The 20,890-nt window shown below is 43.7% G+C and overlaps 25 protein-coding genes across 25 annotated transcripts; 14 read left to right on the top strand and 11 right to left on the bottom strand.

Annotated features, from left to right (window-relative positions):
• Positions 1–48: 48 nt before the first annotated feature.
• On the bottom strand, positions 49–663 carry Eint_091030 (uncharacterized protein; the record flags this gene model as incomplete). The annotated part of the gene is made up of 1 exon (XM_003073546.2): positions 49–663. One exon carries the CDS (start codon positions 661–663, stop codon positions 49–51), a length of 615 nt encoding a protein of 204 aa, XP_003073592.2.
• Positions 664–750: 87 nt separating this feature from the next.
• Positions 751–1,806, top strand: Eint_091020 (pyruvate dehydrogenase E1 component subunit alpha; the record flags this gene model as incomplete). Its single annotated transcript, XM_003073545.1, has 1 exon — positions 751–1,806. One exon carries the CDS (start codon positions 751–753, stop codon positions 1,804–1,806), a length of 1,056 nt encoding a protein of 351 aa, XP_003073591.1.
• A 21-nt stretch (positions 1,807–1,827) lies between these two features.
• Positions 1,828–2,478, bottom strand: Eint_091010 (G2/mitotic specific cyclin 1; the record flags this gene model as incomplete). Its single annotated transcript, XM_003073544.1, has 1 exon — positions 1,828–2,478. The coding sequence occupies one exon, from the start codon at positions 2,476–2,478 to the stop codon at positions 1,828–1,830; it is 651 nt and encodes a 216-aa protein (XP_003073590.1).
• Positions 2,479–2,609: 131 nt separating this feature from the next.
• On the top strand, positions 2,610–2,996 carry Eint_091000 (uncharacterized protein; the record flags this gene model as incomplete). The annotated part of the gene is made up of 1 exon (XM_003073543.1): positions 2,610–2,996. The coding sequence occupies one exon, from the start codon at positions 2,610–2,612 to the stop codon at positions 2,994–2,996; it is 387 nt and encodes a 128-aa protein (XP_003073589.1).
• Positions 2,997–3,010: 14 nt separating this feature from the next.
• On the bottom strand, positions 3,011–3,760 carry Eint_090990 (CCCH-type zinc finger-containing protein; the record flags this gene model as incomplete). The annotated part of the gene is made up of 1 exon (XM_003073542.1): positions 3,011–3,760. The coding sequence occupies one exon, from the start codon at positions 3,758–3,760 to the stop codon at positions 3,011–3,013; it is 750 nt and encodes a 249-aa protein (XP_003073588.1).
• A 93-nt stretch (positions 3,761–3,853) lies between these two features.
• Positions 3,854–4,135, bottom strand: Eint_090980 (uncharacterized protein; the record flags this gene model as incomplete). The annotated part of the gene is made up of 1 exon (XM_003073541.1): positions 3,854–4,135. The coding sequence occupies one exon, from the start codon at positions 4,133–4,135 to the stop codon at positions 3,854–3,856; it is 282 nt and encodes a 93-aa protein (XP_003073587.1).
• Positions 4,136–4,266: 131 nt separating this feature from the next.
• Eint_090970 (60S ribosomal protein L3) lies at positions 4,267–5,418 on the top strand (the record flags this gene model as incomplete). The annotated part of the gene is made up of 1 exon (XM_003073540.1): positions 4,267–5,418. The coding sequence occupies one exon, from the start codon at positions 4,267–4,269 to the stop codon at positions 5,416–5,418; it is 1,152 nt and encodes a 383-aa protein (XP_003073586.1).
• Positions 5,419–5,503: 85 nt separating this feature from the next.
• On the bottom strand, positions 5,504–6,292 carry Eint_090960 (uncharacterized protein; the record flags this gene model as incomplete). Its single annotated transcript, XM_003073539.1, has 1 exon — positions 5,504–6,292. The coding sequence occupies one exon, from the start codon at positions 6,290–6,292 to the stop codon at positions 5,504–5,506; it is 789 nt and encodes a 262-aa protein (XP_003073585.1).
• A 37-nt stretch (positions 6,293–6,329) lies between these two features.
• Positions 6,330–7,238, bottom strand: Eint_090950 (serine/threonine protein phosphatase 2A; the record flags this gene model as incomplete). Its single annotated transcript, XM_003073538.1, has 1 exon — positions 6,330–7,238. The coding sequence occupies one exon, from the start codon at positions 7,236–7,238 to the stop codon at positions 6,330–6,332; it is 909 nt and encodes a 302-aa protein (XP_003073584.1).
• A 306-nt stretch (positions 7,239–7,544) lies between these two features.
• On the top strand, positions 7,545–7,943 carry Eint_090940 (Homeodomain-containing transcription factor; the record flags this gene model as incomplete). The annotated part of the gene is made up of 1 exon (XM_003073537.1): positions 7,545–7,943. The coding sequence occupies one exon, from the start codon at positions 7,545–7,547 to the stop codon at positions 7,941–7,943; it is 399 nt and encodes a 132-aa protein (XP_003073583.1).
• Positions 7,944–8,087: 144 nt separating this feature from the next.
• Positions 8,088–8,543, top strand: Eint_090930 (uncharacterized protein; the record flags this gene model as incomplete). Its single annotated transcript, XM_003073536.1, has 1 exon — positions 8,088–8,543. The coding sequence occupies one exon, from the start codon at positions 8,088–8,090 to the stop codon at positions 8,541–8,543; it is 456 nt and encodes a 151-aa protein (XP_003073582.1).
• A 92-nt stretch (positions 8,544–8,635) lies between these two features.
• On the top strand, positions 8,636–9,685 carry Eint_090920 (uncharacterized protein; the record flags this gene model as incomplete). Its single annotated transcript, XM_003073535.1, has 1 exon — positions 8,636–9,685. One exon carries the CDS (start codon positions 8,636–8,638, stop codon positions 9,683–9,685), a length of 1,050 nt encoding a protein of 349 aa, XP_003073581.1.
• A 71-nt stretch (positions 9,686–9,756) lies between these two features.
• Positions 9,757–10,020, top strand: Eint_090910 (uncharacterized protein; the record flags this gene model as incomplete). Its single annotated transcript, XM_003073534.1, has 1 exon — positions 9,757–10,020. The coding sequence occupies one exon, from the start codon at positions 9,757–9,759 to the stop codon at positions 10,018–10,020; it is 264 nt and encodes an 87-aa protein (XP_003073580.1).
• Positions 10,021–10,092: 72 nt separating this feature from the next.
• Eint_090900 (ER to Golgi transport membrane protein) lies at positions 10,093–10,608 on the bottom strand (the record flags this gene model as incomplete). The annotated part of the gene is made up of 1 exon (XM_003073533.1): positions 10,093–10,608. The coding sequence occupies one exon, from the start codon at positions 10,606–10,608 to the stop codon at positions 10,093–10,095; it is 516 nt and encodes a 171-aa protein (XP_003073579.1).
• A 69-nt stretch (positions 10,609–10,677) lies between these two features.
• Positions 10,678–11,292, top strand: Eint_090890 (Rad52-like DNA repair and recombination protein; the record flags this gene model as incomplete). The annotated part of the gene is made up of 1 exon (XM_003073532.1): positions 10,678–11,292. One exon carries the CDS (start codon positions 10,678–10,680, stop codon positions 11,290–11,292), a length of 615 nt encoding a protein of 204 aa, XP_003073578.1.
• A 25-nt stretch (positions 11,293–11,317) lies between these two features.
• Eint_090885 (Yos1-like protein) lies at positions 11,318–11,557 on the bottom strand (the record flags this gene model as incomplete). The annotated part of the gene is made up of 1 exon (XM_009163631.1): positions 11,318–11,557. One exon carries the CDS (start codon positions 11,555–11,557, stop codon positions 11,318–11,320), a length of 240 nt encoding a protein of 79 aa, XP_009161895.1.
• A 300-nt stretch (positions 11,558–11,857) lies between these two features.
• On the top strand, positions 11,858–12,316 carry Eint_090880 (tRNA methyltransferase; the record flags this gene model as incomplete). The annotated part of the gene is made up of 1 exon (XM_003073531.1): positions 11,858–12,316. One exon carries the CDS (start codon positions 11,858–11,860, stop codon positions 12,314–12,316), a length of 459 nt encoding a protein of 152 aa, XP_003073577.1.
• A 22-nt stretch (positions 12,317–12,338) lies between these two features.
• On the bottom strand, positions 12,339–13,340 carry Eint_090870 (deoxyhypusine synthase; the record flags this gene model as incomplete). Its single annotated transcript, XM_003073530.1, has 1 exon — positions 12,339–13,340. One exon carries the CDS (start codon positions 13,338–13,340, stop codon positions 12,339–12,341), a length of 1,002 nt encoding a protein of 333 aa, XP_003073576.1.
• Positions 13,341–13,386: 46 nt separating this feature from the next.
• On the top strand, positions 13,387–15,240 carry Eint_090860 (uncharacterized protein; the record flags this gene model as incomplete). The annotated part of the gene is made up of 1 exon (XM_003073529.1): positions 13,387–15,240. One exon carries the CDS (start codon positions 13,387–13,389, stop codon positions 15,238–15,240), a length of 1,854 nt encoding a protein of 617 aa, XP_003073575.1.
• Eint_090850 (uncharacterized protein) lies at positions 15,234–15,770 on the bottom strand (the record flags this gene model as incomplete). Its single annotated transcript, XM_003073528.1, has 1 exon — positions 15,234–15,770. One exon carries the CDS (start codon positions 15,768–15,770, stop codon positions 15,234–15,236), a length of 537 nt encoding a protein of 178 aa, XP_003073574.1.
• Positions 15,771–15,895: 125 nt separating this feature from the next.
• Eint_090840 (uncharacterized protein) lies at positions 15,896–17,884 on the top strand (the record flags this gene model as incomplete). The annotated part of the gene is made up of 1 exon (XM_003073527.2): positions 15,896–17,884. One exon carries the CDS (start codon positions 15,896–15,898, stop codon positions 17,882–17,884), a length of 1,989 nt encoding a protein of 662 aa, XP_003073573.2.
• A 34-nt stretch (positions 17,885–17,918) lies between these two features.
• Eint_090830 (putative mitochondrial translocase) lies at positions 17,919–19,349 on the top strand (the record flags this gene model as incomplete). Its single annotated transcript, XM_003073526.1, has 1 exon — positions 17,919–19,349. The coding sequence occupies one exon, from the start codon at positions 17,919–17,921 to the stop codon at positions 19,347–19,349; it is 1,431 nt and encodes a 476-aa protein (XP_003073572.1).
• A 72-nt stretch (positions 19,350–19,421) lies between these two features.
• On the top strand, positions 19,422–20,274 carry Eint_090820 (ubiquitin activating enzyme E1-like protein; the record flags this gene model as incomplete). The annotated part of the gene is made up of 2 exons (XM_003073525.2): positions 19,422–19,440; positions 19,466–20,274. 2 exons carry the CDS (start codon positions 19,422–19,424, stop codon positions 20,272–20,274), a joined length of 828 nt encoding a protein of 275 aa, XP_003073571.2.
• Eint_090815 (uncharacterized protein) lies at positions 20,271–20,555 on the bottom strand (the record flags this gene model as incomplete). Its single annotated transcript, XM_009163630.1, has 1 exon — positions 20,271–20,555. The coding sequence occupies one exon, from the start codon at positions 20,553–20,555 to the stop codon at positions 20,271–20,273; it is 285 nt and encodes a 94-aa protein (XP_009161894.1).
• Positions 20,556–20,622: 67 nt separating this feature from the next.
• On the top strand, positions 20,623–20,874 carry Eint_090810 (Elf1-like putative transcription elongation factor; the record flags this gene model as incomplete). The annotated part of the gene is made up of 1 exon (XM_003073524.1): positions 20,623–20,874. The coding sequence occupies one exon, from the start codon at positions 20,623–20,625 to the stop codon at positions 20,872–20,874; it is 252 nt and encodes an 83-aa protein (XP_003073570.1).
• Positions 20,875–20,890: the final 16 nt, after the last annotated feature.

Genomic DNA, 20,890 nt, shown 5'->3' with positions numbered 1-20,890 from the left:
AGAGCTTTGTATCCTAAGCCTATTCGAAAAGAAAGACTATATTAAACTTTATTCCAGATCCTCGTAAGCCTGATCCTCTCCTCTCCTTCCAGCTGTCTCCCCTCCACTCTCCTGAAGAAACCTTAACATTGTCCTCAGAGACGAAATTTCGATTTCCGAAGGGGACTCATGGAAAAAACAGATCCTCCTCCCTAGGTATTCTCCGATGTAGGGATCCATTGGTGCTTCTCCACTGCAGGACAGCATTTGGAAAATCTTCAAGGTCATCTCCTTTCCAACATTTATTTTCTTGATAGGCTTCACTCCTATTTTTTCATAATATTCGATTTCGTTGAGAAGATCCTTGATCTTGTTGATTCTGCCCTCTTCAAATTCACTTTCCATGGAAAGTCTCAGGTGCCGGAGCTGCCCTGTTGCAAATTCTCTTCTGCTACATATTTCTCGGTCATCTATGATATCCTCCTTCTTCTGTCCAAGCTTAATGCCGTCTATGATTTCCTTAAGGATAGGAAGAGTACTTTCCAATGCTCTCTTTCTTAGAAGCCCAACCATTTCTTTCGGAACAAATGAATCGTGGCATCTTCTAACAGACGGCCTGAATGGCAGGGCCTTTAGAAGATTATTGATCGAATCAACTGCACTTAGGATTCTTTGACTGGCCATTTGTTGGGGGCCTAGTTGCCATCTCAATGACATCAGACAAAACATTGTCACAAGAAAAGTTTGAACTCATCTCAGAATTATGGAGGAATGGAGAAGGAGAAGTATATACAGTGTAATGTTCAGGAAATCCTTGCGACCATCAGGGTTCATGAAGTCCGGAAGGAGGAAATAGATATGGTACACAAGCTCAAAATAGAGGAGATGATATACATTTACAAGCAGATGATGAAGATTCGATTTGTAGACAAACTAATGGACATAGAGTACAAAAAAGAAAATATTAGGGGATTCTGCCACCTTTCGATTGGGCAGGAAGGGATATACACTGCTCTTGAGTATATGATGGATGATGACATAGTTGTGTCTTCATACCGATGCCATGGAATTGCATATGTTTCTGGTTGTAGAACTCGTGAGATAATGCAAGAGGTCCTTGGAAGGCAGGGGGGAGTTTCCAAAGGTAAGGGAGGATCCATGCATCTGTACAACAGTCACTTCTTTGGAGGACATGGAATTGTTGGGGCACAGATTCCTCTTGGAGTGGGTATAGCATATGCAATTAAATACAAAGAGAGAGTACTTGGGAGCAAAAGTCAGAAGGGGAAGGTTTCCTATGTCTTTTATGGGGACGGTGCTGCAAACCAAGGCCAGGCGTGGGAGAGCTTCAACATGGCAATGGTTTGGAAGCTTCCTATAGTTTTTGTGTGCGAAAACAACAGATATGGAATGTGGACTCCTGCAGAAAGTGTAAGCGCAGACACAAACTTCTATCTTCGAGGAGGACGCATTCCGGGAATTCGAGTTCCACACAACAATATATTTGGGCTGATATCAGTACTTGGATATGCAAGGAAACACTCGGCTGAGAAAGGGCCTATTATTGTGCAAATCGATACATACAGACTTTGCACACATTCTACAGTTGATTCGAAGGAAACATACAGAAGCAAAGAAGAAGTGGATAGAGAAAGGAAGAACGACTGCATGGAAGACATAAGGAAACGTCTTCTTGAGTTCCGTTCTGAGGAAGAGCTTGGGGAGTTGGAAAGATGTGTTCTCGAGGAGGTTGAGAAAGACATGGATGCTGCAAAAAAAAGTAAGCCTACGGAGGAGAGTGAATTGTTCAAAGATGTTTTTTTATAGGATCAACCTTATCTTATAAGTCTACATAAATATGTTTTTAATCCTTCTGTTGTTCTCCAGATAGAACCTGAAGTCTTCGCTTGCCTTATGCCCCGAAAGCACCTTCTCAGCCTCCTTGATTCCTTCCAGGTATATCCAATACATACTGGATCCACAGATGTTCTTCTCTATTACATACGAAAATGCACAAAAGAATATTTCCTGGCATTGCTTCACAGTGTATTCGCTGGACATCTTCTCAAGATACTTCTCCTTAAGAAAGGAGTGAGGGAGCCTGAACATCAGATTGAACCCAAACACCTCCAGAATCTCGATCTCCTTGTCTAGGATCTCTCTTCTAGAGTATGTGTTGTCTGTGACATGAACATAGTCATCTATTTCCTTACACCTCTTCTCTTCTATCTTTGCACTGAGGAAGAGTGATGAGATCCCCACCAGCTGGTACTTCCCAAGGTCAAGTCCTCTTACTTCTGTGTATCTGTCCAGGATGAAAACTGCTGTTGAGAATGTGACCTGGGAGTATCCGAAGTCGTCCATCACCTCGTACAGCCATTTGACCAGTTTTCTTCTGTGTGATGACCGGTGGATTGTCAGCTTGATGTTCTTTCTACTGACATTTGTGATGTCCTGAAATACCCTTTTCATCATCCTCTCAGGCTTCCTCCAGCCCATAAAAACATTTTGATATTGGCGGGAGAACTCATCAATGGGTCCTTCCCAGAGAACAAGAGCATTGGCCATCTGGCAAAACAGAGCTAAATCCTTGGAATTCAAGAAAATATCTCTGTAATCATCTTCCCCCGATGTACACCACTGACAAGCCAGAGCACTTAGAAGACTATCGGGAGCTACATGTGGATGGAAGAGTGTTCTATAAGCTCAAGGGAAAGAAGCAGGAGGCGGTAAGAAAAAGAAGATATTCCGATCAGTTCAAGGATCCGTTGTTTATTCAGAAAGACACCAATAGGAAGTTGAGGATGATGAAGCAATTCCGAGAAACACATGGGGACTTGGAAAGCGTGATAGAAAGATGGAAAGACTGTGTCTCCGAGTGCATATCGATATTGCACACACAATACAACATACATCCAGTTGAAATTTTCAGAGCATTCTCCCTTAGGAAATGGGGATTCGATATAGAAGAGTATGGATGCTGCGAAGACGACTTTTTGCCATGCAAAGAAGAATAATAAGAATAAAGTATTTATTTGGAATGGTCCTCCTCGTCCTCAGACTCCGAATAACATCTTTCTGTGTAGTCCAAGTCCTCGGCCTCCTCGTCATCCTTGAATAGCTCTCTCCTTGCTTCAAACAGCTCTATTCCCTTCATCCCTGTTGCTATGGCCTTGACCTTTCTGGCATGCTCTTTCTCCTCCTTCTGCTTCCTGAGCTTCCATTGCTTGAATGTTTCCTCGGTTAGTGGAGTAAGCTTCTCCGGAAGAGACTGCCTGGACAGTTCTATGTATTCTTCAAGACTCAGCTCCACCTGTGCATTTTCCTTGATTTCCACAAGCCTATGGATGTCAACACATTTTGGAAACGGGCATTTCCAGTTGTCTCCATATTCCCCAGAATTCAAAGCATCAATAAGGAACTGGCATATGCGCTTGGGGCCTTCGGATGCATTTTCCTCTTTTGGCTTTTCAACCTTCTTGACTTCTTTATGTGCAAACTTACATGCATCGCCATCCGGGCAAATCTTGTTTAGAAAATTGACGCATTGAATCGTCTTGGGATCCACGCCCACCGGAATCACCTGCTTCACAGGCACATTCTTCTCTTCCTTCTTCATCTTTTCCTTCTTCTCAAGCTGTTCCTTAAGATTAAGACTTTCAATTTGCTTTAGAATCGCCGCCTTCTGCTTCTTGTTCTTCAGCCCAAATGCCTTTTCTTCTAGCTCCTTCCGAATGTCTCTGATGGACTTTTGCTTGGTCTCTTGCTGTTTCTTCGCCATTTTGGGTTTACTTAGCAATAGGTTTAAGTCTTGGGGTGTGGGATGTTGAGGTCGGGGGTCTTTTTTCCAGGGCATCTCCTTGTGTCATAGATACTAGAGATACATCTTAAGATCCTCTGCTTCGTACACCGTGCAAATGATAAGGGAACAAGAAGGACATCTAGCTGCAATCTCTCCATTCTTTAGATCTTCCAGAGATATCTCGAAGTTGTCCCCGCAAGGACATGGATAATAGAATGTCTTGTTCTCCTTGTTGTACTTGAACTCCTTTATGTCTACCTCGTCGTAGAATCCTGCATCCTCAAACACTCCATTGTATATTTTTGCTGTTGATCCTTGTTTAAAATACTCCTTGTACTCCGGATGGAAACTCATCGGTAGGGTAGGAAATTCTATCCATCAAGTGGTTGGGAGTACACTCAATTGTGCCCTTGGGCCTGTTGTTAGCATTGTTTGATACTTTTCGAGAGAAGATCGGTTAATGGAAAAATTTGTGCCCTTGCCAAATGAGCTGCAGGAAGTTCAACGCACCGAGACATGGATCTTTGCAGTTCTGCCCAAGGAAAAGATCGAAGACAATCAGGCCGTCTGTAGGGGCGTTTCCGGCTGACGATATCTCCCAGCCTGTGCATCTGACTGGATTTATGGGGTACAAGGCAGGGATGACACATGTGATAAGGACTAAGACCCAGGTTGCAAAGAACAAGCAACTTTCTAGGGAGGTGATGGATGCAGTGACTGTGGTTGAAGCACCGCCGATGGTTGTGTATGGGATTGTGGGATATGAGAGGACTGTGACTGGACTGCACAGACTCCCGATTGTCACGGTATCCTATGTGAACGATGGAGTTCTCCGCAGGATGTTTGGTAACAAGTACATGGAGAAGGAGGCGGCGGCCCAGTTCTGCCGAGGAGAAGTGACGGAGTCCCGGGTTGAAGAGATCAAGAAGAGGGCAGAGTGTGTGCGAGTACTTGTTCAGACACAGCCGGAGATGGTGAAGACACTTGGGCTGAAGAAAGCACACATCGCGGAGATACAGTTGAATGGAGGAAGCATCTGCGAGAAGGTTGAGTGGGCTCTGGAGAGGCTTGAGAAGGAGATCCAGATTGCAGAGGTGTTTGGAGAGAATGAGAACATCGATGTGATTGGGGTGACGAAGGGAAAGGGATTCCAAGGAACAGTGAAGAGGTTTGGAGTACGAAAGCAGCCGCGCAAGTCTCGAAAGGGGATCCGAAAGGTTGCATGCATTGGAGCATGGCATCCGAGCCGTGTGATGTACTCTGTTGCACGAGCAGGGCAGATGGGGTTCCATAGAAGAACAGAGAAGAACAAGAGGGTGTACATGATTGGAAATGGAAGCACCAAGATCAAGACTGAGTTTGACCTAACCGAGAAGGCGATTTCGCCGATGGGAGGATTCCCTCACTATGGAGAAGTGAAGAACGACTTCATCATGGTGAAGGGGGCGGTTGTCGGGCCACGGAAGAGGGTTGTGACGCTTCGAAAGAGTCTTACACAGCAGAGGCCGAGCGAGGAGCTTGTGATCAAGTTTGTCGACACATCGTCGAAGATAGGACATGGGCGGTTCCAGACAAGTGCAGAGAAGAAGGCATTCTACGGAGCAAAGAAGGCAGAAACAGTCGCCGAAGTCCATTAAACTCTTCAATATTATATATGTCCTTGTCTTTTCTCCAAGCAAAGGCTTCAACAGGAAAAGCTAAACTTTTATTATAATTCTGTTGTTACATTGGGCAATCTGCACATGTTTCATCCATAAAATAAACAGGATATCTGTGATTCAAGTTCTTGTTGTAGTTAATCTTAATTCTCGAGAAAGGACCTTCAGGATCCCTTTTGAGGCAGAAGACCCTCTTAATTCTTCCGTGCACAAGTGCCATCGAACACGACAAACAGGGCTCCTTGAGTATAAATGCATCAAACCCAGTGCACAGATAGAGAATCTGGGCCTTACTGACCTCTTCAACGGCTTTCAGTATCGAATGTCCTAGGACATTGTCGGTGTCCTCATGAATCGATAGCTCTTGTTTCCCATCTGCTATGATGCAGGCCCCTGTACAAATCGCCATACTTCTTTTTGTCTTCAGAACTCTTACCATGCTTCCAATATAATCATCATCTAGTTCTTCCTCAAATCTGCACGATCTAATGCACGGCCAGAGCTTTGCACTTTCGACGTATTGGGAGTCGGTTAGCGGCTGATACTTTGGAATGCTTACTGTCTCAATCAGAGACTCTTGTCTACGCCCCGAAAGCTTAGATCCAAACCCTTCTTTGACCATTTCTTCAACCAGATTGGCAACAGAGTCTATCGGATCACACTCCTCAACAATATCAACAAGTACAAGCAAATCCTCGTTCCATGTCTTGATTCTCTTCAGATGCCGAGGAAGTCTCCTGTACTCCATGGAGCGGAGAAACCTTTTTATTTCATGCTTGGAGGTCCTCACTGCATATCCTTTAAGAACATCGACTCCCCGCTCCTCCTCCGGACTCTTGAGCCTACTAAACATCCATGGGATGAAGCGAATAAAGAAATCCTCCAATCTACTATAAGTCAAGCCCCTCTAGCTTTGTGAGAAACTCCTTTCTCTGCGGTGTGGCCTTGAATATGCAGAAATCCTTATCGGAAATGTCCAGTGTCTCGTTGATCCTCAGGATACTTGCAGGATTACCACACTTTCCCATGTAATTCGGAGCACTCCACACAGTAATCACGTTTCTCCCAGGAAAATGGAACTTGTACCCCTCTATGACCAGTTGGTGTGATCTTACAATGCTTGTAAGCCCATTCAGTTCAAGAAATCTTATTACCACGTCCTCCCCGTAAAGATATCCACTTCCTCGAGGACTAGGTTGAAAGCCCTTTCCATCGTAAGGATCTCCCCATAGGATGTCTGCAAACTCACTTTCCTCCCTAATGGGAAGCAGTCTGTCAAGCCTTTTTATTTGGTTCAGTGACGTGATCTTGGGTGATATCCCTCCATGCACACACAGTATCCTTCCATCGATCAGACATCCAATACACATAAGATTAAACACTTCGTTGATCATCCTCCATATTCTTGGCGTCCCATACTTCTCCATGATCTCTTCGTAGAATCCGTAGACCCTGTTTATGGTAGACTGCTCATGATTTCCTCTTATGAGAGTGACATTCTCTGGGTACAAGATCTTCAGAAGAAAGAGAAACAATATGCATTCAAGGGAGTTTCTCCCTCTATCCACATAATCTCCTAGGAAGACATATCTTTTTTTCGAGGGAACTCCGTCGATCCTGAACAAACTCACCAGATCAAAGAACTGGCCGTGGATGTCTCCACAGACAATAACTGGAGACTTTTTGTTTGGGATATTTGGCTCGCAGATGAGGATTTCAGACACTTTGTTGCAGATATTCTCGACTTCTATCTCTGTAAGAAGCTCGAGATTCAGAAGTTTGGACACAAGCTCTTTCATTGGGGATGGACTTAAAAATCAAATACATCTTGGACACAATTACCTTTGTTATTGTGTTTTCAGACACATAAAGCCTTGGAAGGCCTTGGGTGGAAGTAGCCGGTGGCCATGGAGGTCCTGTATTTAGCTAGAGCGGTTTTATGCAGGAGAGGAAAGGATAATTAAATTCAAGACAGAATTATGATTAGAAATGGGCAGGAATTGTATTCCGTACAATGCAGAGTAATTAACCCGTTGAAAACCTTCGATTTAATTTATCTGAACAAATCATCAGATAAAATGAACGAAAGACAGGGATTTGCTCAGATGAAGGACTCAAGATGGATGATGGAAGGTGAGGCAATACTTGGACTTATAAAGCTCCGAAGACTATCGGATAAGAGTTACCTTGGTCTTTCGGGCTACAAGTACAAGACACGGGTTCAAGTCTATGTTTTGAAGCAAGTCTTTGAAATCACTCCCTATCCCCCGCATGATACAAGGCAAAATCTAGCTATTTTACTGAACATGTCTCCGAGAACAATACAGATATGGTTCCAAAACTCCCGGTCGGTCTCCAAGGATTTGAAGAAGGACAATAGTAGCAAAGACCAAGAATCACAAAGACCTTCAAGGATCAAGATAGTTAGTAACTGGAATGTTCCTATCAAGTACATTTTGTGGCTGGTGTTGAGCTATATATCATATCCCCAGATAGGAAATTAATTACAGATTCCAAAATCTTCGGATAAATTGTTTCCCAGTCAATAAATGTATTGATTAATCTAGGAGTGCCGAGACCTGTATTTCCCAATAAGGCCGTCTATGGAAGGCCCAGGCTCAGCTTTTTTGAATTATTTTATTTACCCCATGAAAACAGCAGGTAAGAGACTCAGCGCATTGGTATCGTTTACATTCAACCCCACAGTCATTCTTCTTTTGTCTGTGTTTCTATTTTCGTTCTTTGTAACGAAGGCGCCGCCTGTGTCTGACCTGCGAATAAGAGAGTACAAGGCCTATGGAAGAACACAGGTGGTTCTTTTTGAGCCGAGCATCGACCTCTCGAGCCAATTTCACTTCAACCTCAAGCAGGTATTTGTGTATGTAAGAGCCATTTATGGAGGGAGAACAGACAAGTCGGAGATAATCTGGAGTAGAATTGTTGGGTGGAACGATCCCCAGAAGCTTAGGGGGGTGTTTAGAAGCACATACGACATAGCTGGGGATCTTTCCGACAAGCCCTGCTTCGAGCTTCGGGGATGCTACTTCCCTCGTGTTGGATGGGTCAAGGATATTCTCTTCTGCAAGACAGCTGTCGAGATCTAAATATTAAAGGATTTGTTCTAAGTCTGTTTGTAAGGAGGATAGTGTATTGGCTCGATAGTATTTAATGTATTGGAATCTCCCCAGGATATCTTATGTTCAAGATAACGGGAACAAGAAGAACAGACAAAAGTTTCCTTGACGAGATCCAGGGGATTCCGGGGAAAAGCGGAGTGGATGAGGTTATAGGCAGACTCCGAAAGCTTAAGATATTTTCTGCAGTTGCCAAGACTTGCGACGGACTGTCTGTGACCGAAGAGAAGAGAAGCATTAGCTTCAGCGGGGACACGACAGGGAAAGTCCCGAAGGGATATCTCAAGATGAAACTTCCGAATCTCTTTGGAAGGGCAGAGAACCTCGAGGTGTCTGTGTCAACCTCCAAGGACATGAGCTTCCAGTTCTCTAAACCTGTTCTGGCTAAGTCTCTGAGTTTTCTTAGGATATTTGGGTCTAGAGACACAATGAAGTCTCCTCATGAAGAGTATCCTCATACCCGTGCCTCTCTAGAGGTTGAAAGGGAAACACAAAGGATATGTGTCGGGAGAGAACGGATTGGATATCTAGACCAGGCATTCATAGAACTCAGGAAGAAGCTTGGGGCAATCGACATCAAAAGCAAGATAGGAATATTTGACTCACGGCCGTGTAGACTATTTTTGAAGACACAGGCAGAAATGATTCTGAGAAAAGCTTTTCCAAGGAACCTGTTCACAGACATACATCTTTCGACAGGAACAATACTTGGAGAGCCACACATTGCAGAGAGGTATTACCTTGGAGAGAATATCCGGGGATATAGAGGAATGAGCATATCTCCAAGCAACTCTGGACTGAAGATTGGAGGAAACTCCTTCTTTGAAGTATCGCATCGGATGGGGGTGTCCAGATGGGATGCAAAAGGATTTTTCTTCTGGTCGTTAGGCTATGTGTCTGAAGATAGAAACATAACGAGGAGCTTCAAGTCAATCATGGAGTCCCACTCTTACAAGGATAGCGAGTGTCTTGGAGCATCTGTTGGGCTGGGAGCAAGTGTTCCTGTCATGAAGGCAAAGGACGGGCCGGTGGTAGGCATAAGCTTTGCCATTCCGCTTACCAATAACAAACAGATCCAGAGGCTGCAGTTTGGGTTTGATATGGACTTTTAGACCTGTGCAGCAAAGAATCAATGGATGTAGGCATTTCGGATGCTTAAAATTGCGTATGTTTAGCCCTCAAAATGGTGAAGCAAATAAGCAATAGGAACCAGATTCAGCAGTACAAGAAGAGGCAAAGCAAGCTCAACGAGCTGCTGTATAACCAGCCATCAAGACTTCTAATATCACCGATGCAGGTTCTTGTGATATCCCTGATTTTCATTGCAAATGTGTTTCTCCTACACATACTTGGAAAGCTTGTGCCCAGCTCGTCACTACCACAGGCCGCAATAGCCCTGATGGTGGTCTTGTTGTCCATTGCCTTTTCCTTCTTATCTAGTAAATGATTGAATTCTTTACAGGAGTTTCTTTTAACGCTACAAACATCAAAGCCGGTGTGTTAAGGCTATAGAAAGCATTTATTTCTTGAAGAACATATTGACCATGGAGGACATACCCGAGGTTCCTCCGGGAATGAAGGTCAAGGAGAACATGATGAACGACGTCACTTGGACGAAGCAGAATACTAAGTTGAGGAGGTATCTGTCGTATTTCAAGACAACATAGAGGGTCAGAAGTGTACAGCCAATAAACCATGAGCTGTGGATGCGCTTCTTCTTAGAGAACAAGCCTTCGAGATAGGATCTGAAGCCAAGCAGAAACCCAAACATAATGAAGAACAGAAAGTTTGAGATTGTGTATGGAAGAATGAACCCAGATGGAGAGAGGCGGACTATCTTGATCATGCTGTAGAGGAACGAAAGAATCCCGGCCCCAAGGCATGCAGAGAAGCATACTGCACGTTGGAAGAAAGTCAGTCCGAAGTGTTCTAGATCATATTTTTTTGGCTTGAACATCTGTTCATACTTATGTGGAATTGGGCTGTAAAATGTTTTACTTTCTCTTGCTTTGAACGCACTCATGAGAGGATCCATTTTTGTTACCCCTACCAAGGAAATATTTATTTGTTCTTGTTTCGGAAATGCAGTCCTTTAAGGGGTATTATGCAAGAAGGAGAACCAAGGAGCTGGAGACCCGGTACTTTTAGTAAGAAGAAAGCAAAGAAGATATCGAAACTTCTCAGGCAAAAGCTTGGGCCGGAGTTTATCAGCTACAGGCCTGGGTTTAACATGTCGAAGATAGCATATGTCGAGGGCTGGATGGCCATAAGCCTGGCAAACCGGATTTTTGGATTCAACGGCTGGTCGTCGGAAATACGGAGCATGACGATTGATTATGAAGAGGGAGGGGACAAGAAGATTGGGCTGGGGGTATCTTGCCTAGTTAGGGTCATGCTCAAGGATGGAACATACAGAGAAGACATCGGGTTTGGGAGTTCGGAAAACCAGAAATCCAAGGCCATTGCATATGAAAAAGCAAAGAAAGAAGCAGCAACGGATGCTCTCAAGAGGGCTCTGAGGCAGTTCGGAAACTCACTGGGAAACTGCTGTTATGACAAGAACTACATCAAAGAGATACAAAGAATCCACAAGATAAATGAAAAGGCTTTAGACTCCAATGATTTATTTAGGAACAATGCAGTGGTATCCGAGGAATCCGACAAGGACGGCGACGCTTCGTTCGAGATAGACTGCCATGATCTGAGCGATACTCTGTGAAATAAACAGAATCCACTCCTCCTTTCTATCCAAGAAATACCTCGTATGTTATACACATTATATTCAACACTATTAAAGGAATCTTCATTACGGTCTTGATCGCTCTGATCAAGTCGACAACCTTCTTACGGCTTGGGCCAAGGATGCCTCTGGCTTCTGGAGATAAGGGAAGGCCCACTCTGGACAGAAATCTCTTTTCGTCGAGTATAACTATGGAGTTCAAGAGAAACAGGACTCCGTACACAACAGACATCAGACTAAACATTTAGGGGCTTTTTTGGCCCAAAGTATGAGGTGCAATGGCAATGTGGTTTTTGTCCCCGGGAATGGATGGAGAAGAAAAAAGAGACGTCTATTACAGACTTGCAAAGAAGAACAAGTACAGAGCCAGAAGCGTGTACAAGCTCATTGATATCGACGAGGAGTACAATCTGTTTGAGGGAGTTGAAAGTGTGTTGATCTATGTGCGGCGCCGGGAAGCTGGTCTCAGTATGCATCCGAAAGGCTGCTTTCCAAGGAGGGATGTCCAAAAATAGTGTCTGTGGATGTCCAGGACATTGTCCCGATGGAGGGTGTGGTGTGCATTAAGGGCGATATAACTTCAGACTCGTGCTTACGGAGTATAGTAGAGGCTCTAGAAGGAGTACTGGCAGACCTTGTAATGTGTGACGGAGCTCCGGACATAACCGGAATCCATGAGATAGATGAGTATCTCCAAATAGAGTTGCTGATGTCTGCACTTAGCGCTTCCTTGAGGATTTCAAAGCCAGGCTCTTCATTTGTGGGCAAGTGTCTCCAAGGAAAGTACACAGAATGGATGATTAACCACTTCAGGAGATTCTATAATGGAGTGGTTCTACTGAAACCAAGAGCAAGCAGGACAGAGTCGATGGAGTGTTTTCTATATTGTGTGGGGATGAAATCTACAGGTGATTCCTCCGAAACTGATGGAGCTGCATACAACGCATCAATGAAGCTCTGTGGATATGGAAAAAGCTTCGGGCTTGAGTACACAGTAGACTGAACAAACAGATATAAAGGCTTTATTATCTTTCCGGGCAGGCTTTGTCCTGCTTCATAAATGTGGCTGCTACAACCAGGGGAAACAAGATTGTTGCATCACCAAACACCTTCACTCCCTTTGCTTCGGATTTAATCTTTCCCCAGCTAACTGCCTCATCTATATTGGCTCCTGCATCACTTCCATCAAACTCCTGAGCATTGTTGATTAGGACACAGTAATTAAGCCCGTTCTTGAATAGATTAGCATTGAGGATGTGATGCTTAACAATCCCACATCCAAGTATGATGGCCCCTGTTTCCCCATTAAAAACAGCTTCACAGTTCATCCGATATGTATCCTCGACAATATCCAGCTTCAGCATATTTCTTCTTGGATGGAATGATAGTATATCTCCAATTGATCCATCGGTAACTGCTGGAGAGTATACAGGTATGTTATTCTTTGCAGCCCAGTAGAGCACCGAAGACTCGTTATTTATTCTTTCTCCAAGGATTTTTATGAATGACGATGGCGTCAGTATTCTTGGATGTTCCTTTGTATATCCCTCGGTTATGTCGTTTACAACCTCGTTCAGCCACGTCTCGAAGTCTTCATAGTTTTCACTTGGGATTACAAGGTTTCCTATTCGGTTCAACCCGTTGTCTCGGAGGTCCTTTCCCTTAAGGTTGAAATCCCCACAGAAGGTCGGCTTGAATGTCTTAATCAAGTCCTCCTCTATTCCTCCTCCTGTAGTCACAAGTACATGGACATACTTCCTCTTGACAAGCGTGGCAATAATATCTCTGAGTCCAGAGCTGATTATGTTGCTGGTGCATCCAAAAAATATCTTCGAGCCTCTCATCCTTTCAATCTCCTCAATTGCCTTGTATAGATTTGTCCCCTGGAACCCAGTCGTTTCAAAAGACTTTATTATTTCCATGAAGTCCCATTCCTTCTCGAAGTCAATACCCTTCACCTCTTTTCTGAACGAAAGCTCGTCCTTCACTTTTCTGCAAAGATCTCTGACATTTTTTGGTCCGTCCATGGACTAAGAGCAGGGGTATTTTTTAAGCTTCCACTTCCGCGCCCATATGCTTCCAGGATTGCAGATATTCGACCTTCACGAGCCGTCGAAGTGCAAGATTCTAAACACCATTGGCAAAGACTTCGAGGACTGCAGCCCCAAGCCAATATCCAAGTACCACTCTTCGGAATGCACCTCCGAGTGCAACGATCATCATCTAATTGTGTATTTGGAGAATGCACTCTGCCGAGGCACTCAAGTTGAATACGAAGACATATCCAGAATGCTTTTGCATAGAAATTCCAAGGTAAGGAGGATATCACTGATGTTGCATTATAGAAATTTTCCAGACATAATTCCGCCTTCTTTCCAAGATGATCCAGACCACTCTGTCCGGGCAGTCTATTTGAGCCAGAGGTGGAACCTAAGGATTTCTTCTTTGATTAAACAGGCTGAGGATGAAAACCCGGACGTTAGGATTGCAGCCTTACATCAATTAATGAGATTTTCTGAGGACGAGAAGTATAAAATAAAGATTCTCCGATCTGTATGCCACAGGATACATGATAGGGAGCTCACAATACGGGTGTTTGTCTCCAGGGCAATTGGGGAGTTTAAGGACCTTTCTGATGAGGTCGTCGAAAAACTCCTGAGCAAGCAAGTCACAAGCCTTGATGACCAAAAGCTATGTGGAGCACTGATATATGGGGTTGAAGATGAATACTCCGACGTCCGTAGGAATACAATCTCTTCTGTATACTCTCTGGTCACGCCGGGGATTGTTTCCCGAGCCTTCGACTTCATTGTTGATTCACTAAACGATGAGGATGGAGACCTTCGGGAGCTTTCTACACTATGCCTCAAGAAGATGAGCATAAAGTACACGCTGGTCATAGACCGAGAGATAGTCCGACAGATCTGCGAAAGTCTCAAAGAGCGAAGAAGTAAGGTCAAGGCAAACATTCTTAGTCTACTTGCAAACCTCAAGTACGAGGATGTGGAGATCTTCGACATCCTGGTTTCCCACATGGATGTGAACGTGAGATCCAGGGATGTGTTTAGATGTATAAGAAAGATTGTATCCAGGAACAGAAAGCTGTTCTTTGCAAATATGGATAGATTTTATAAGCATACAAGCATTGCACAGGTCGAGTCTTCTCTAGAAGATACTTTCTATATTGCAAGGCTGGTGGTTCTCCGGGAGCTGAAGAAAGCCAACCCAGGAATAAGAATGAGCGAGGTGATTGAGAACCATTTCCTGTTTCTTGAAATCATGGAATGCTCGGAGCCGGACGGGTGTGGAGGAGGATATGTCTTCTTTAGAGATATCCTTCATCAATTTCTTGAGGAGCTGGATGGGGGAGAGCAAAGAGAAAAGAACTACAGGAGGCTGTTCCGCCGTATGAAAAAGGAAAATGACCACCGATATTGGTTTATCTACTATATTTACAAAGGAATGGCCGAGCTGCTCCGTAAAGGGAAAAGCAATATACTCCAAAGAATCCCGTTTCTCTTTGCAAATACCGGCTTTGATCCCTCGATGGCTAACAACACTAAAAACATAGCAGAATACATAAGAAGCCTGGACTTTGGCTCCATAAGATTTCTGAAATATGATGTGGATGTTCCATCAAGAGTCAAGGTTTGCGGTCGGATGCCTGTGAGATTTTCAGCCTCTCTTCTCTTCGAGAAAGATCACCAAGACGTCCATTTGAAGGTCTGGTCTTCAGATAAGACGCCGATTTATTTCAAAGCAAGAAAAACAATAGAAGTCTGCATACTCGAAGATGTGTCGTCCATATACTGCTCTGTTGTAAAGCTCCATTCCGGTCAAGACATACCGCTGTCACATACAAAAGCCATTTCAATAGAGAGAAAAAAGCCCAGAAAAGATTTAATTCCAGGGATAGATCTTTACTGATCTCTACCTTTTCTTTTTTTGGAGAAGGATCCTTTCTTTCTCTTGTTTCCATCTCCTTTGGGGAAGTCCTCCTTCCGCTTGGAAGGGAGAACACCCCGGGTGGCCTTCTCCTGTGGAGAGTCATCCTTATACTTCTTGATAAATTTCTCAAAATATTCTTTCGAAGGTAGTCCTTTCCCCTTACTTCTTAGCTTTTCCAGTCTTCTTTCTTTCCTTGTCATCTTTTTCAAGCATTCTGTAGAGTCTTTGTCTTCATTTGTCTTTTCCTCCACTTTCTTCTTTGTAATCTCTCCATTCTTTCTAGCTGCATTTCTTTTTTGCTTACTGGGTCTTATTCCCTGGCTATCGGTTTTCTTTCGGGTATCCTTCTTATTTTTTTTCTCCCTTACCTCTGCCACCGAAGTATCCTCTCTGCTCTTTCTTTTTTTCTTGCCATCGGCAACATCGTTCAAGACCGTAACTGTCTCAAGAAGTGCTGCCTTGTGTATTTTCTTCTCGAGCCCAAGGCTTTTATCCCCTATCCTTGACATCCGGGGTTACGCTCTGGGGCTCGTCAAATCGGTGTGTTCAGATCAAACACTTTCCATCACACGACACATGTCCTGGAACTTCATTGGTGGCTCTGCACTTAAAACTCATTCCACACCAGGCCTGGATGGCAGTTGTACGCGACATAGGCTTCTACATAGAAACAGATAGACAGAAGATTATAGAAACAACAGCGGGGACTTCGCCTCCATCCATAGCAGACATCCTTTCCATCCCAGACATCTATGTAAGATACTTCCTGCTTGTAAATCTCCCTATCTCGGCCGAGGAGGGAACTTCTCAGATCATGAAGGAGCTCAAGGCCTTTTTTAAGGAGTTTGCAGAAGCTGAGAAGATTGTGGAAGTGGATTTCGACCAGAAAATGTCCGAATTCGTAAAGAAAGCCATAATCCCTGTTGGGATGGAGGACTTTGTTGGCTGCATCAGTGAGTTAGGATTGTCCCACATCGATCTTGAATACTATCGAGGATACTTTGGATATAGCCAGACGTACAGCCTGTACAAGTCAATGATAAAAAGAATATTCAGTTGTGGATTTAGCCATAAGGAAATAGGTCTGGTCATGCTTCTGCTAGATAATGAAACAATGTGTTTCAAGAGACTCCTTCCAATGTTTTCCAGGCTAACTACATATGTAACACGGAATCTCCTTGATAAGAACATTGTGGCCTGCTGTATCGTCCTCCAGTCGGTGCTCAAGTACATCCCAGACACTATGAATGGAAGAGACGAATATGTCCTGTCACTAATCTCTTATCTTGTTGACATAGTTTCTCGTCACACAAGCTTTATGTTCATCAATGAAAAGGATGCAGGAGAGATCATTTCAACCATTGATCTTCTATCTAGGTTTCACTTCACCACCTCTGTCTCCAAAACATCCTCCGGAATACTCAAAGAGGTAATATTCCGTCTTGAATCTCTTTCTTCTGGGAGTATGTCGCTCTATGAAGAAGTCTTTGCAGTAGTATGTGTTCTGGAGACAATTCCGTCGATATGCCGTCTCTTGGAAGGGTCGGCCGGGTTCAACTTTTCGTCAGCCTACTCCTCACTGCAAGGACTGACCTTACAGAGGGTAGAACAGGTGGGCTTGGATGAATGGGACCGAATCCATAACAGGTTTCTTGTGGCAAAATATAGGAGCTTGGAATCCTTGCATCCATGGAAGACGTCTTTCGATCGCATTATGTTCTACAATGACATAGAACGTGCAAGACATCCGTCCAAAGTACTTAGAGTCCTTGAAAGCCTGAAAAGAGATATTTCATGGTCCGACATGATTGTCTTTGCTTGCCATCCAGGACTACAGGAGGAGTGGCTAGCGTTTATGTTTGACAGTCTCTTCGTAAAGAACCCTGAGCATCTTGTATATATCGAGCTATTTGTGGAATCTATAGGAAGCCAGCCAGATCTTCTGCTGTACTCTGGATATCTGCTGATAAAGATTTTTGGACATATTGAGACTGAAAAGAAGTGGAACATCCTTGTAGACTTGTTTCTAAGGAATATTCAGAGCTTGGACCAAAGGACTATCAGATTGAGATGTATTATATCCGACTACATAAGTTCCCTAGGGTCTGAAGAGGAGAAGTCGATTTTTCTGAATGCCTTTGTAGGGAGATTGCAAAAAGATTTTGTTTGCTTCAATGCAAGTGTCATTGGGATTCTGCATAGACTTCTTAATGGAGTCCAAAGGGTGTCTCTGGAAACATCAAGAATGGTTTGTCTGTACATTAGAGGATGCGCTGTATGTGAGTGGAGGAGAGAAGAAGCTTCAAAGGATCTGGAGGCCATGTACATGTGTGTTGGATCGAGGGCTATGATTTTGTCTGGTGCCACAGTGGACTTTGGACAGACAAGCTCTCATTTGGAAAGGTATTATGAGCTTATTATCTCTTGTCTCTCATGGATTGAAGGGAGGTTTCCCGAGGAGTATGTCGATAGAATCAAAGAAACAATGTTATACTTTCTGCTTGATGCCGATAGAGAACAGGTACATGAGTTGGGGTTGTTGATTAGAGGGGAGTGTTCAAGGTTTAGAGACAAGTTCAAGGAGCTTTATGGAAACCAGAAGTCTGAGAGAACAGGCATTTAGGTTGAAGTAAAAATTGGGCAATATTTTGGACCCAATGGTAGGGAGGAAGACTTCTGCTTTTCTAGCTGTTACTGTGATGTCTGGAGCTATACTTGTGTGGCAGGGGGTTCGTGCATGGAGAAGAAACCGGAGAGAGAAAAGTATCAGAGAGTACATGGATAGAGGTCTTTTGTTGTTGAAAGAGAAGATGTACAGCGAGGCTGCAGTCTTGTACCTAAAGTGCCTGAATCTAATGGAGGAGTGTGATGAGAGGCTTGTTAGTGTATACAACAATCTTACGATATGTCTTGCAAAGATTAAGGCATACAAAGAGGCAGTAGCATATGCCGGGAGATCCCTCCAAATAAACATACTTAACAACGAAAAGGCTCTGAGGCTAAGATACGAATGCCACAGGGCTCTGGAGATGAGGAGAGAGACCCTTTGCGATGCCTTTTTGTGCGGGCTTGTGACAAAGGACGAGAAGTATAGAAAGCTTGCACAGGAGATTTTGAAGTTGGAAGCAGAGGCCGAGGCCAGGAAGATGGCAGGTACAAGGGAGGCATGCCCGTCCAAGATTTCATATGAAAACTTCTTCGCAACCTTTCCTGATTTGTTTGAAAGCGAGTCTTTTGTAAATGACGAGTTGGTTAGGCTTATTCGAGGTGGGAAGTACGATGAGGCCTTTGAGAAGGCAGAGAAGAGAGATGACAGTATATCAAGGTTTGTGGTTGCAGGAATAGTCCATGTAAGGGGAAAGGACATGGAAGCTGTTTCTCTACTAGAGAACGAAAAGATGATTTTTTCAATCAGCCTCCGGGAGTATCTTAAAACTCTTCACGGAGATACACCTATGGACATAGAAGACTTTGTGTCCAAGAACAGCAAAAGCGTCTCCGTTCTATTCTATGCATCCAAGATCCATCTCAATCTCAAGAACCATGAATTGTATGAGAAGTTCATTGACATGGCACTAGAATGTGAAAACCATGACTTTCTGTATGTAGACAGGATAATCTATGAGGTGGGGCATGGAAGAAGTGAAAGAGCACAGGAGTTCCTGAACAGAGCACTTGAAGCCCATCCACTTAGTATCAGTATCCTGTCTATTGCCTGTGAATACTACATTAGGAACAAGGATGCGAGACTGGAGATGGTGATGTCAACCTTTGAGGAGCATTTCCAGAAGGATCCTCGATTTCTTCTGCTCAAAGGGATAGCTGCACAGACAAAGAACGAAGCCGAATTGGCCGAAAAATACTTCAGGCTTGCAATTGAGGCCGATAGAAGATTCTTTAAGCCTTATGTGTATCTAGGAGGGATTCTCCTTGGGAGAAACGATAAGGACGGGAGGCATGTTTATGAGGAAGCTCTGAAATGTGCGGTAAGCTATGACGAGCTGTTTCTTGTTTATCAAGCCTTAATTCTCATTGATGTACAGGAAAAGATAATGAAGATGTATCCAGATGTGCTCAAGACCTTTTAGCACATTGACATGAGAGTCTCAAATAAAAATGAGTATGTCTTGAATGTGAAATGTCTTTTGCCTATGCCCTTTATGAGGATAGTTCTAGTTGGTAAGTGGCGAGTAACTAATTTCAGGATGTGGAGGAACTGGAATGGAGCTACTGAAGCTTTTGGGTGGAAGGGCGAGCAAGATACTTGTGGTTGACCATGACCGAATTCATCTGACAAATCTCCACAGGCTTTTCATGTTTACAAAGGAGGATCAAGGGAAATACAAGTCAGAGAAGGCAGCCGAGTTTATAAACAAGCAGTATGGAGGTAGAGCAAGCTTCCTAGTACGAAGGATAGAGGAGGTTCCTATCAATGTTTTGAATCAGTACGACGTGATCTTTGGGGCTCTTGACAACATCGAAGGAAGAATGAACCTGAACCTGATGTTCCGAAAATCTGAGTGTAAACTTCTTATCGACTGTGGAATAAGTGGATACAGGGCACATGCAAAGGCAGTCTACAGAGGCTCTTCATGTTTATATTGTATCAGGGAGTTATACAGAGAAGACGGCCCTGAGATATGTTCTTTGGGATCTCTGCCAAAGAAGATAACACCGGAAAACAGAGAGAAAACACTCCGGTCCTTGGTAGAGCTCAGGAGAGAGGAGCCGGGAAGTAGGGAGGAAAAGATCAAGAAAATAATCAATGAATTCAATGCTCTTGCAGAGGAGAATCTGAAAGTAAATGCATTTGATGTTGTTGGGATGTTTGACGAGATAATTCCGAATGTGTGTTTTATTAACTCTGTGTGTGCAAGCTTGGCATGCGGGTTGATAGATGCAACAAACCTGCACTACGACTTCATATTCTACAGCGGGGAGAAGAATATTACTTTGGAAAAGCTGATTTTAGACAGAGACGAAAAATGCATTGTGTGCAACACGGATGCTTAGTTTCCACGCCCTAGGCCTGAGCTTCTATACCTAGGAGGCTTATCAAATAAATATACACATTTAACCTTCTTTATGACTTTTAAACAAGGCCTTCCGTTGCAGACGTCTGTCTCAATGATATTAAACTCTTTGTCAATCTTTCTTCCGTGAAGAACACATGTTCCAAACTCAAGCTGAACAAGCTCCTTGTTGAGCCTCCCATCAAAGGCCTCCATATTCTCAACCTCTCCTTGAAGCTCGATTAAATCAACATCACTTTCCTCAGCATCCAGTATGTCCATTTCTGGGTTGGAAATCCCACCCTCATGTATCCAAGAGATATGTTAATTTAGCTTCAAAGATCCCCTTATGAGTAGGAAAAGGGTAAAGAGAAAGATTAACGCCCCAAAAAGGCAGTCCAAACTCGAAAAGAGATTCAACTGTCCGGTCTGCAACCATGAAAACGTTGTCCAATGTACAGTCAAGAGGCCATTGATGAAAGGATTTGCAAATTGCTCTGTGTGTGACGCAAGCTTCACCTGCGAAGCAAACAAGCTTACCACAGGCATCGATGTGTATTCAGCCTGGGTGGATGAATGTTGCAAAAATACCATGTCATAACATCATTCAGAAGCCA

The sequence above is a fragment of the Encephalitozoon intestinalis genome, assembly GCF_000146465.1.
Source record: "Encephalitozoon intestinalis ATCC 50506 chromosome IX sequence".
Taxonomy (NCBI): domain Eukaryota; kingdom Fungi; phylum Microsporidia; family Unikaryonidae; genus Encephalitozoon; species Encephalitozoon intestinalis.
This window is presented reverse-complemented; position numbering and strand designations above follow the sequence as displayed.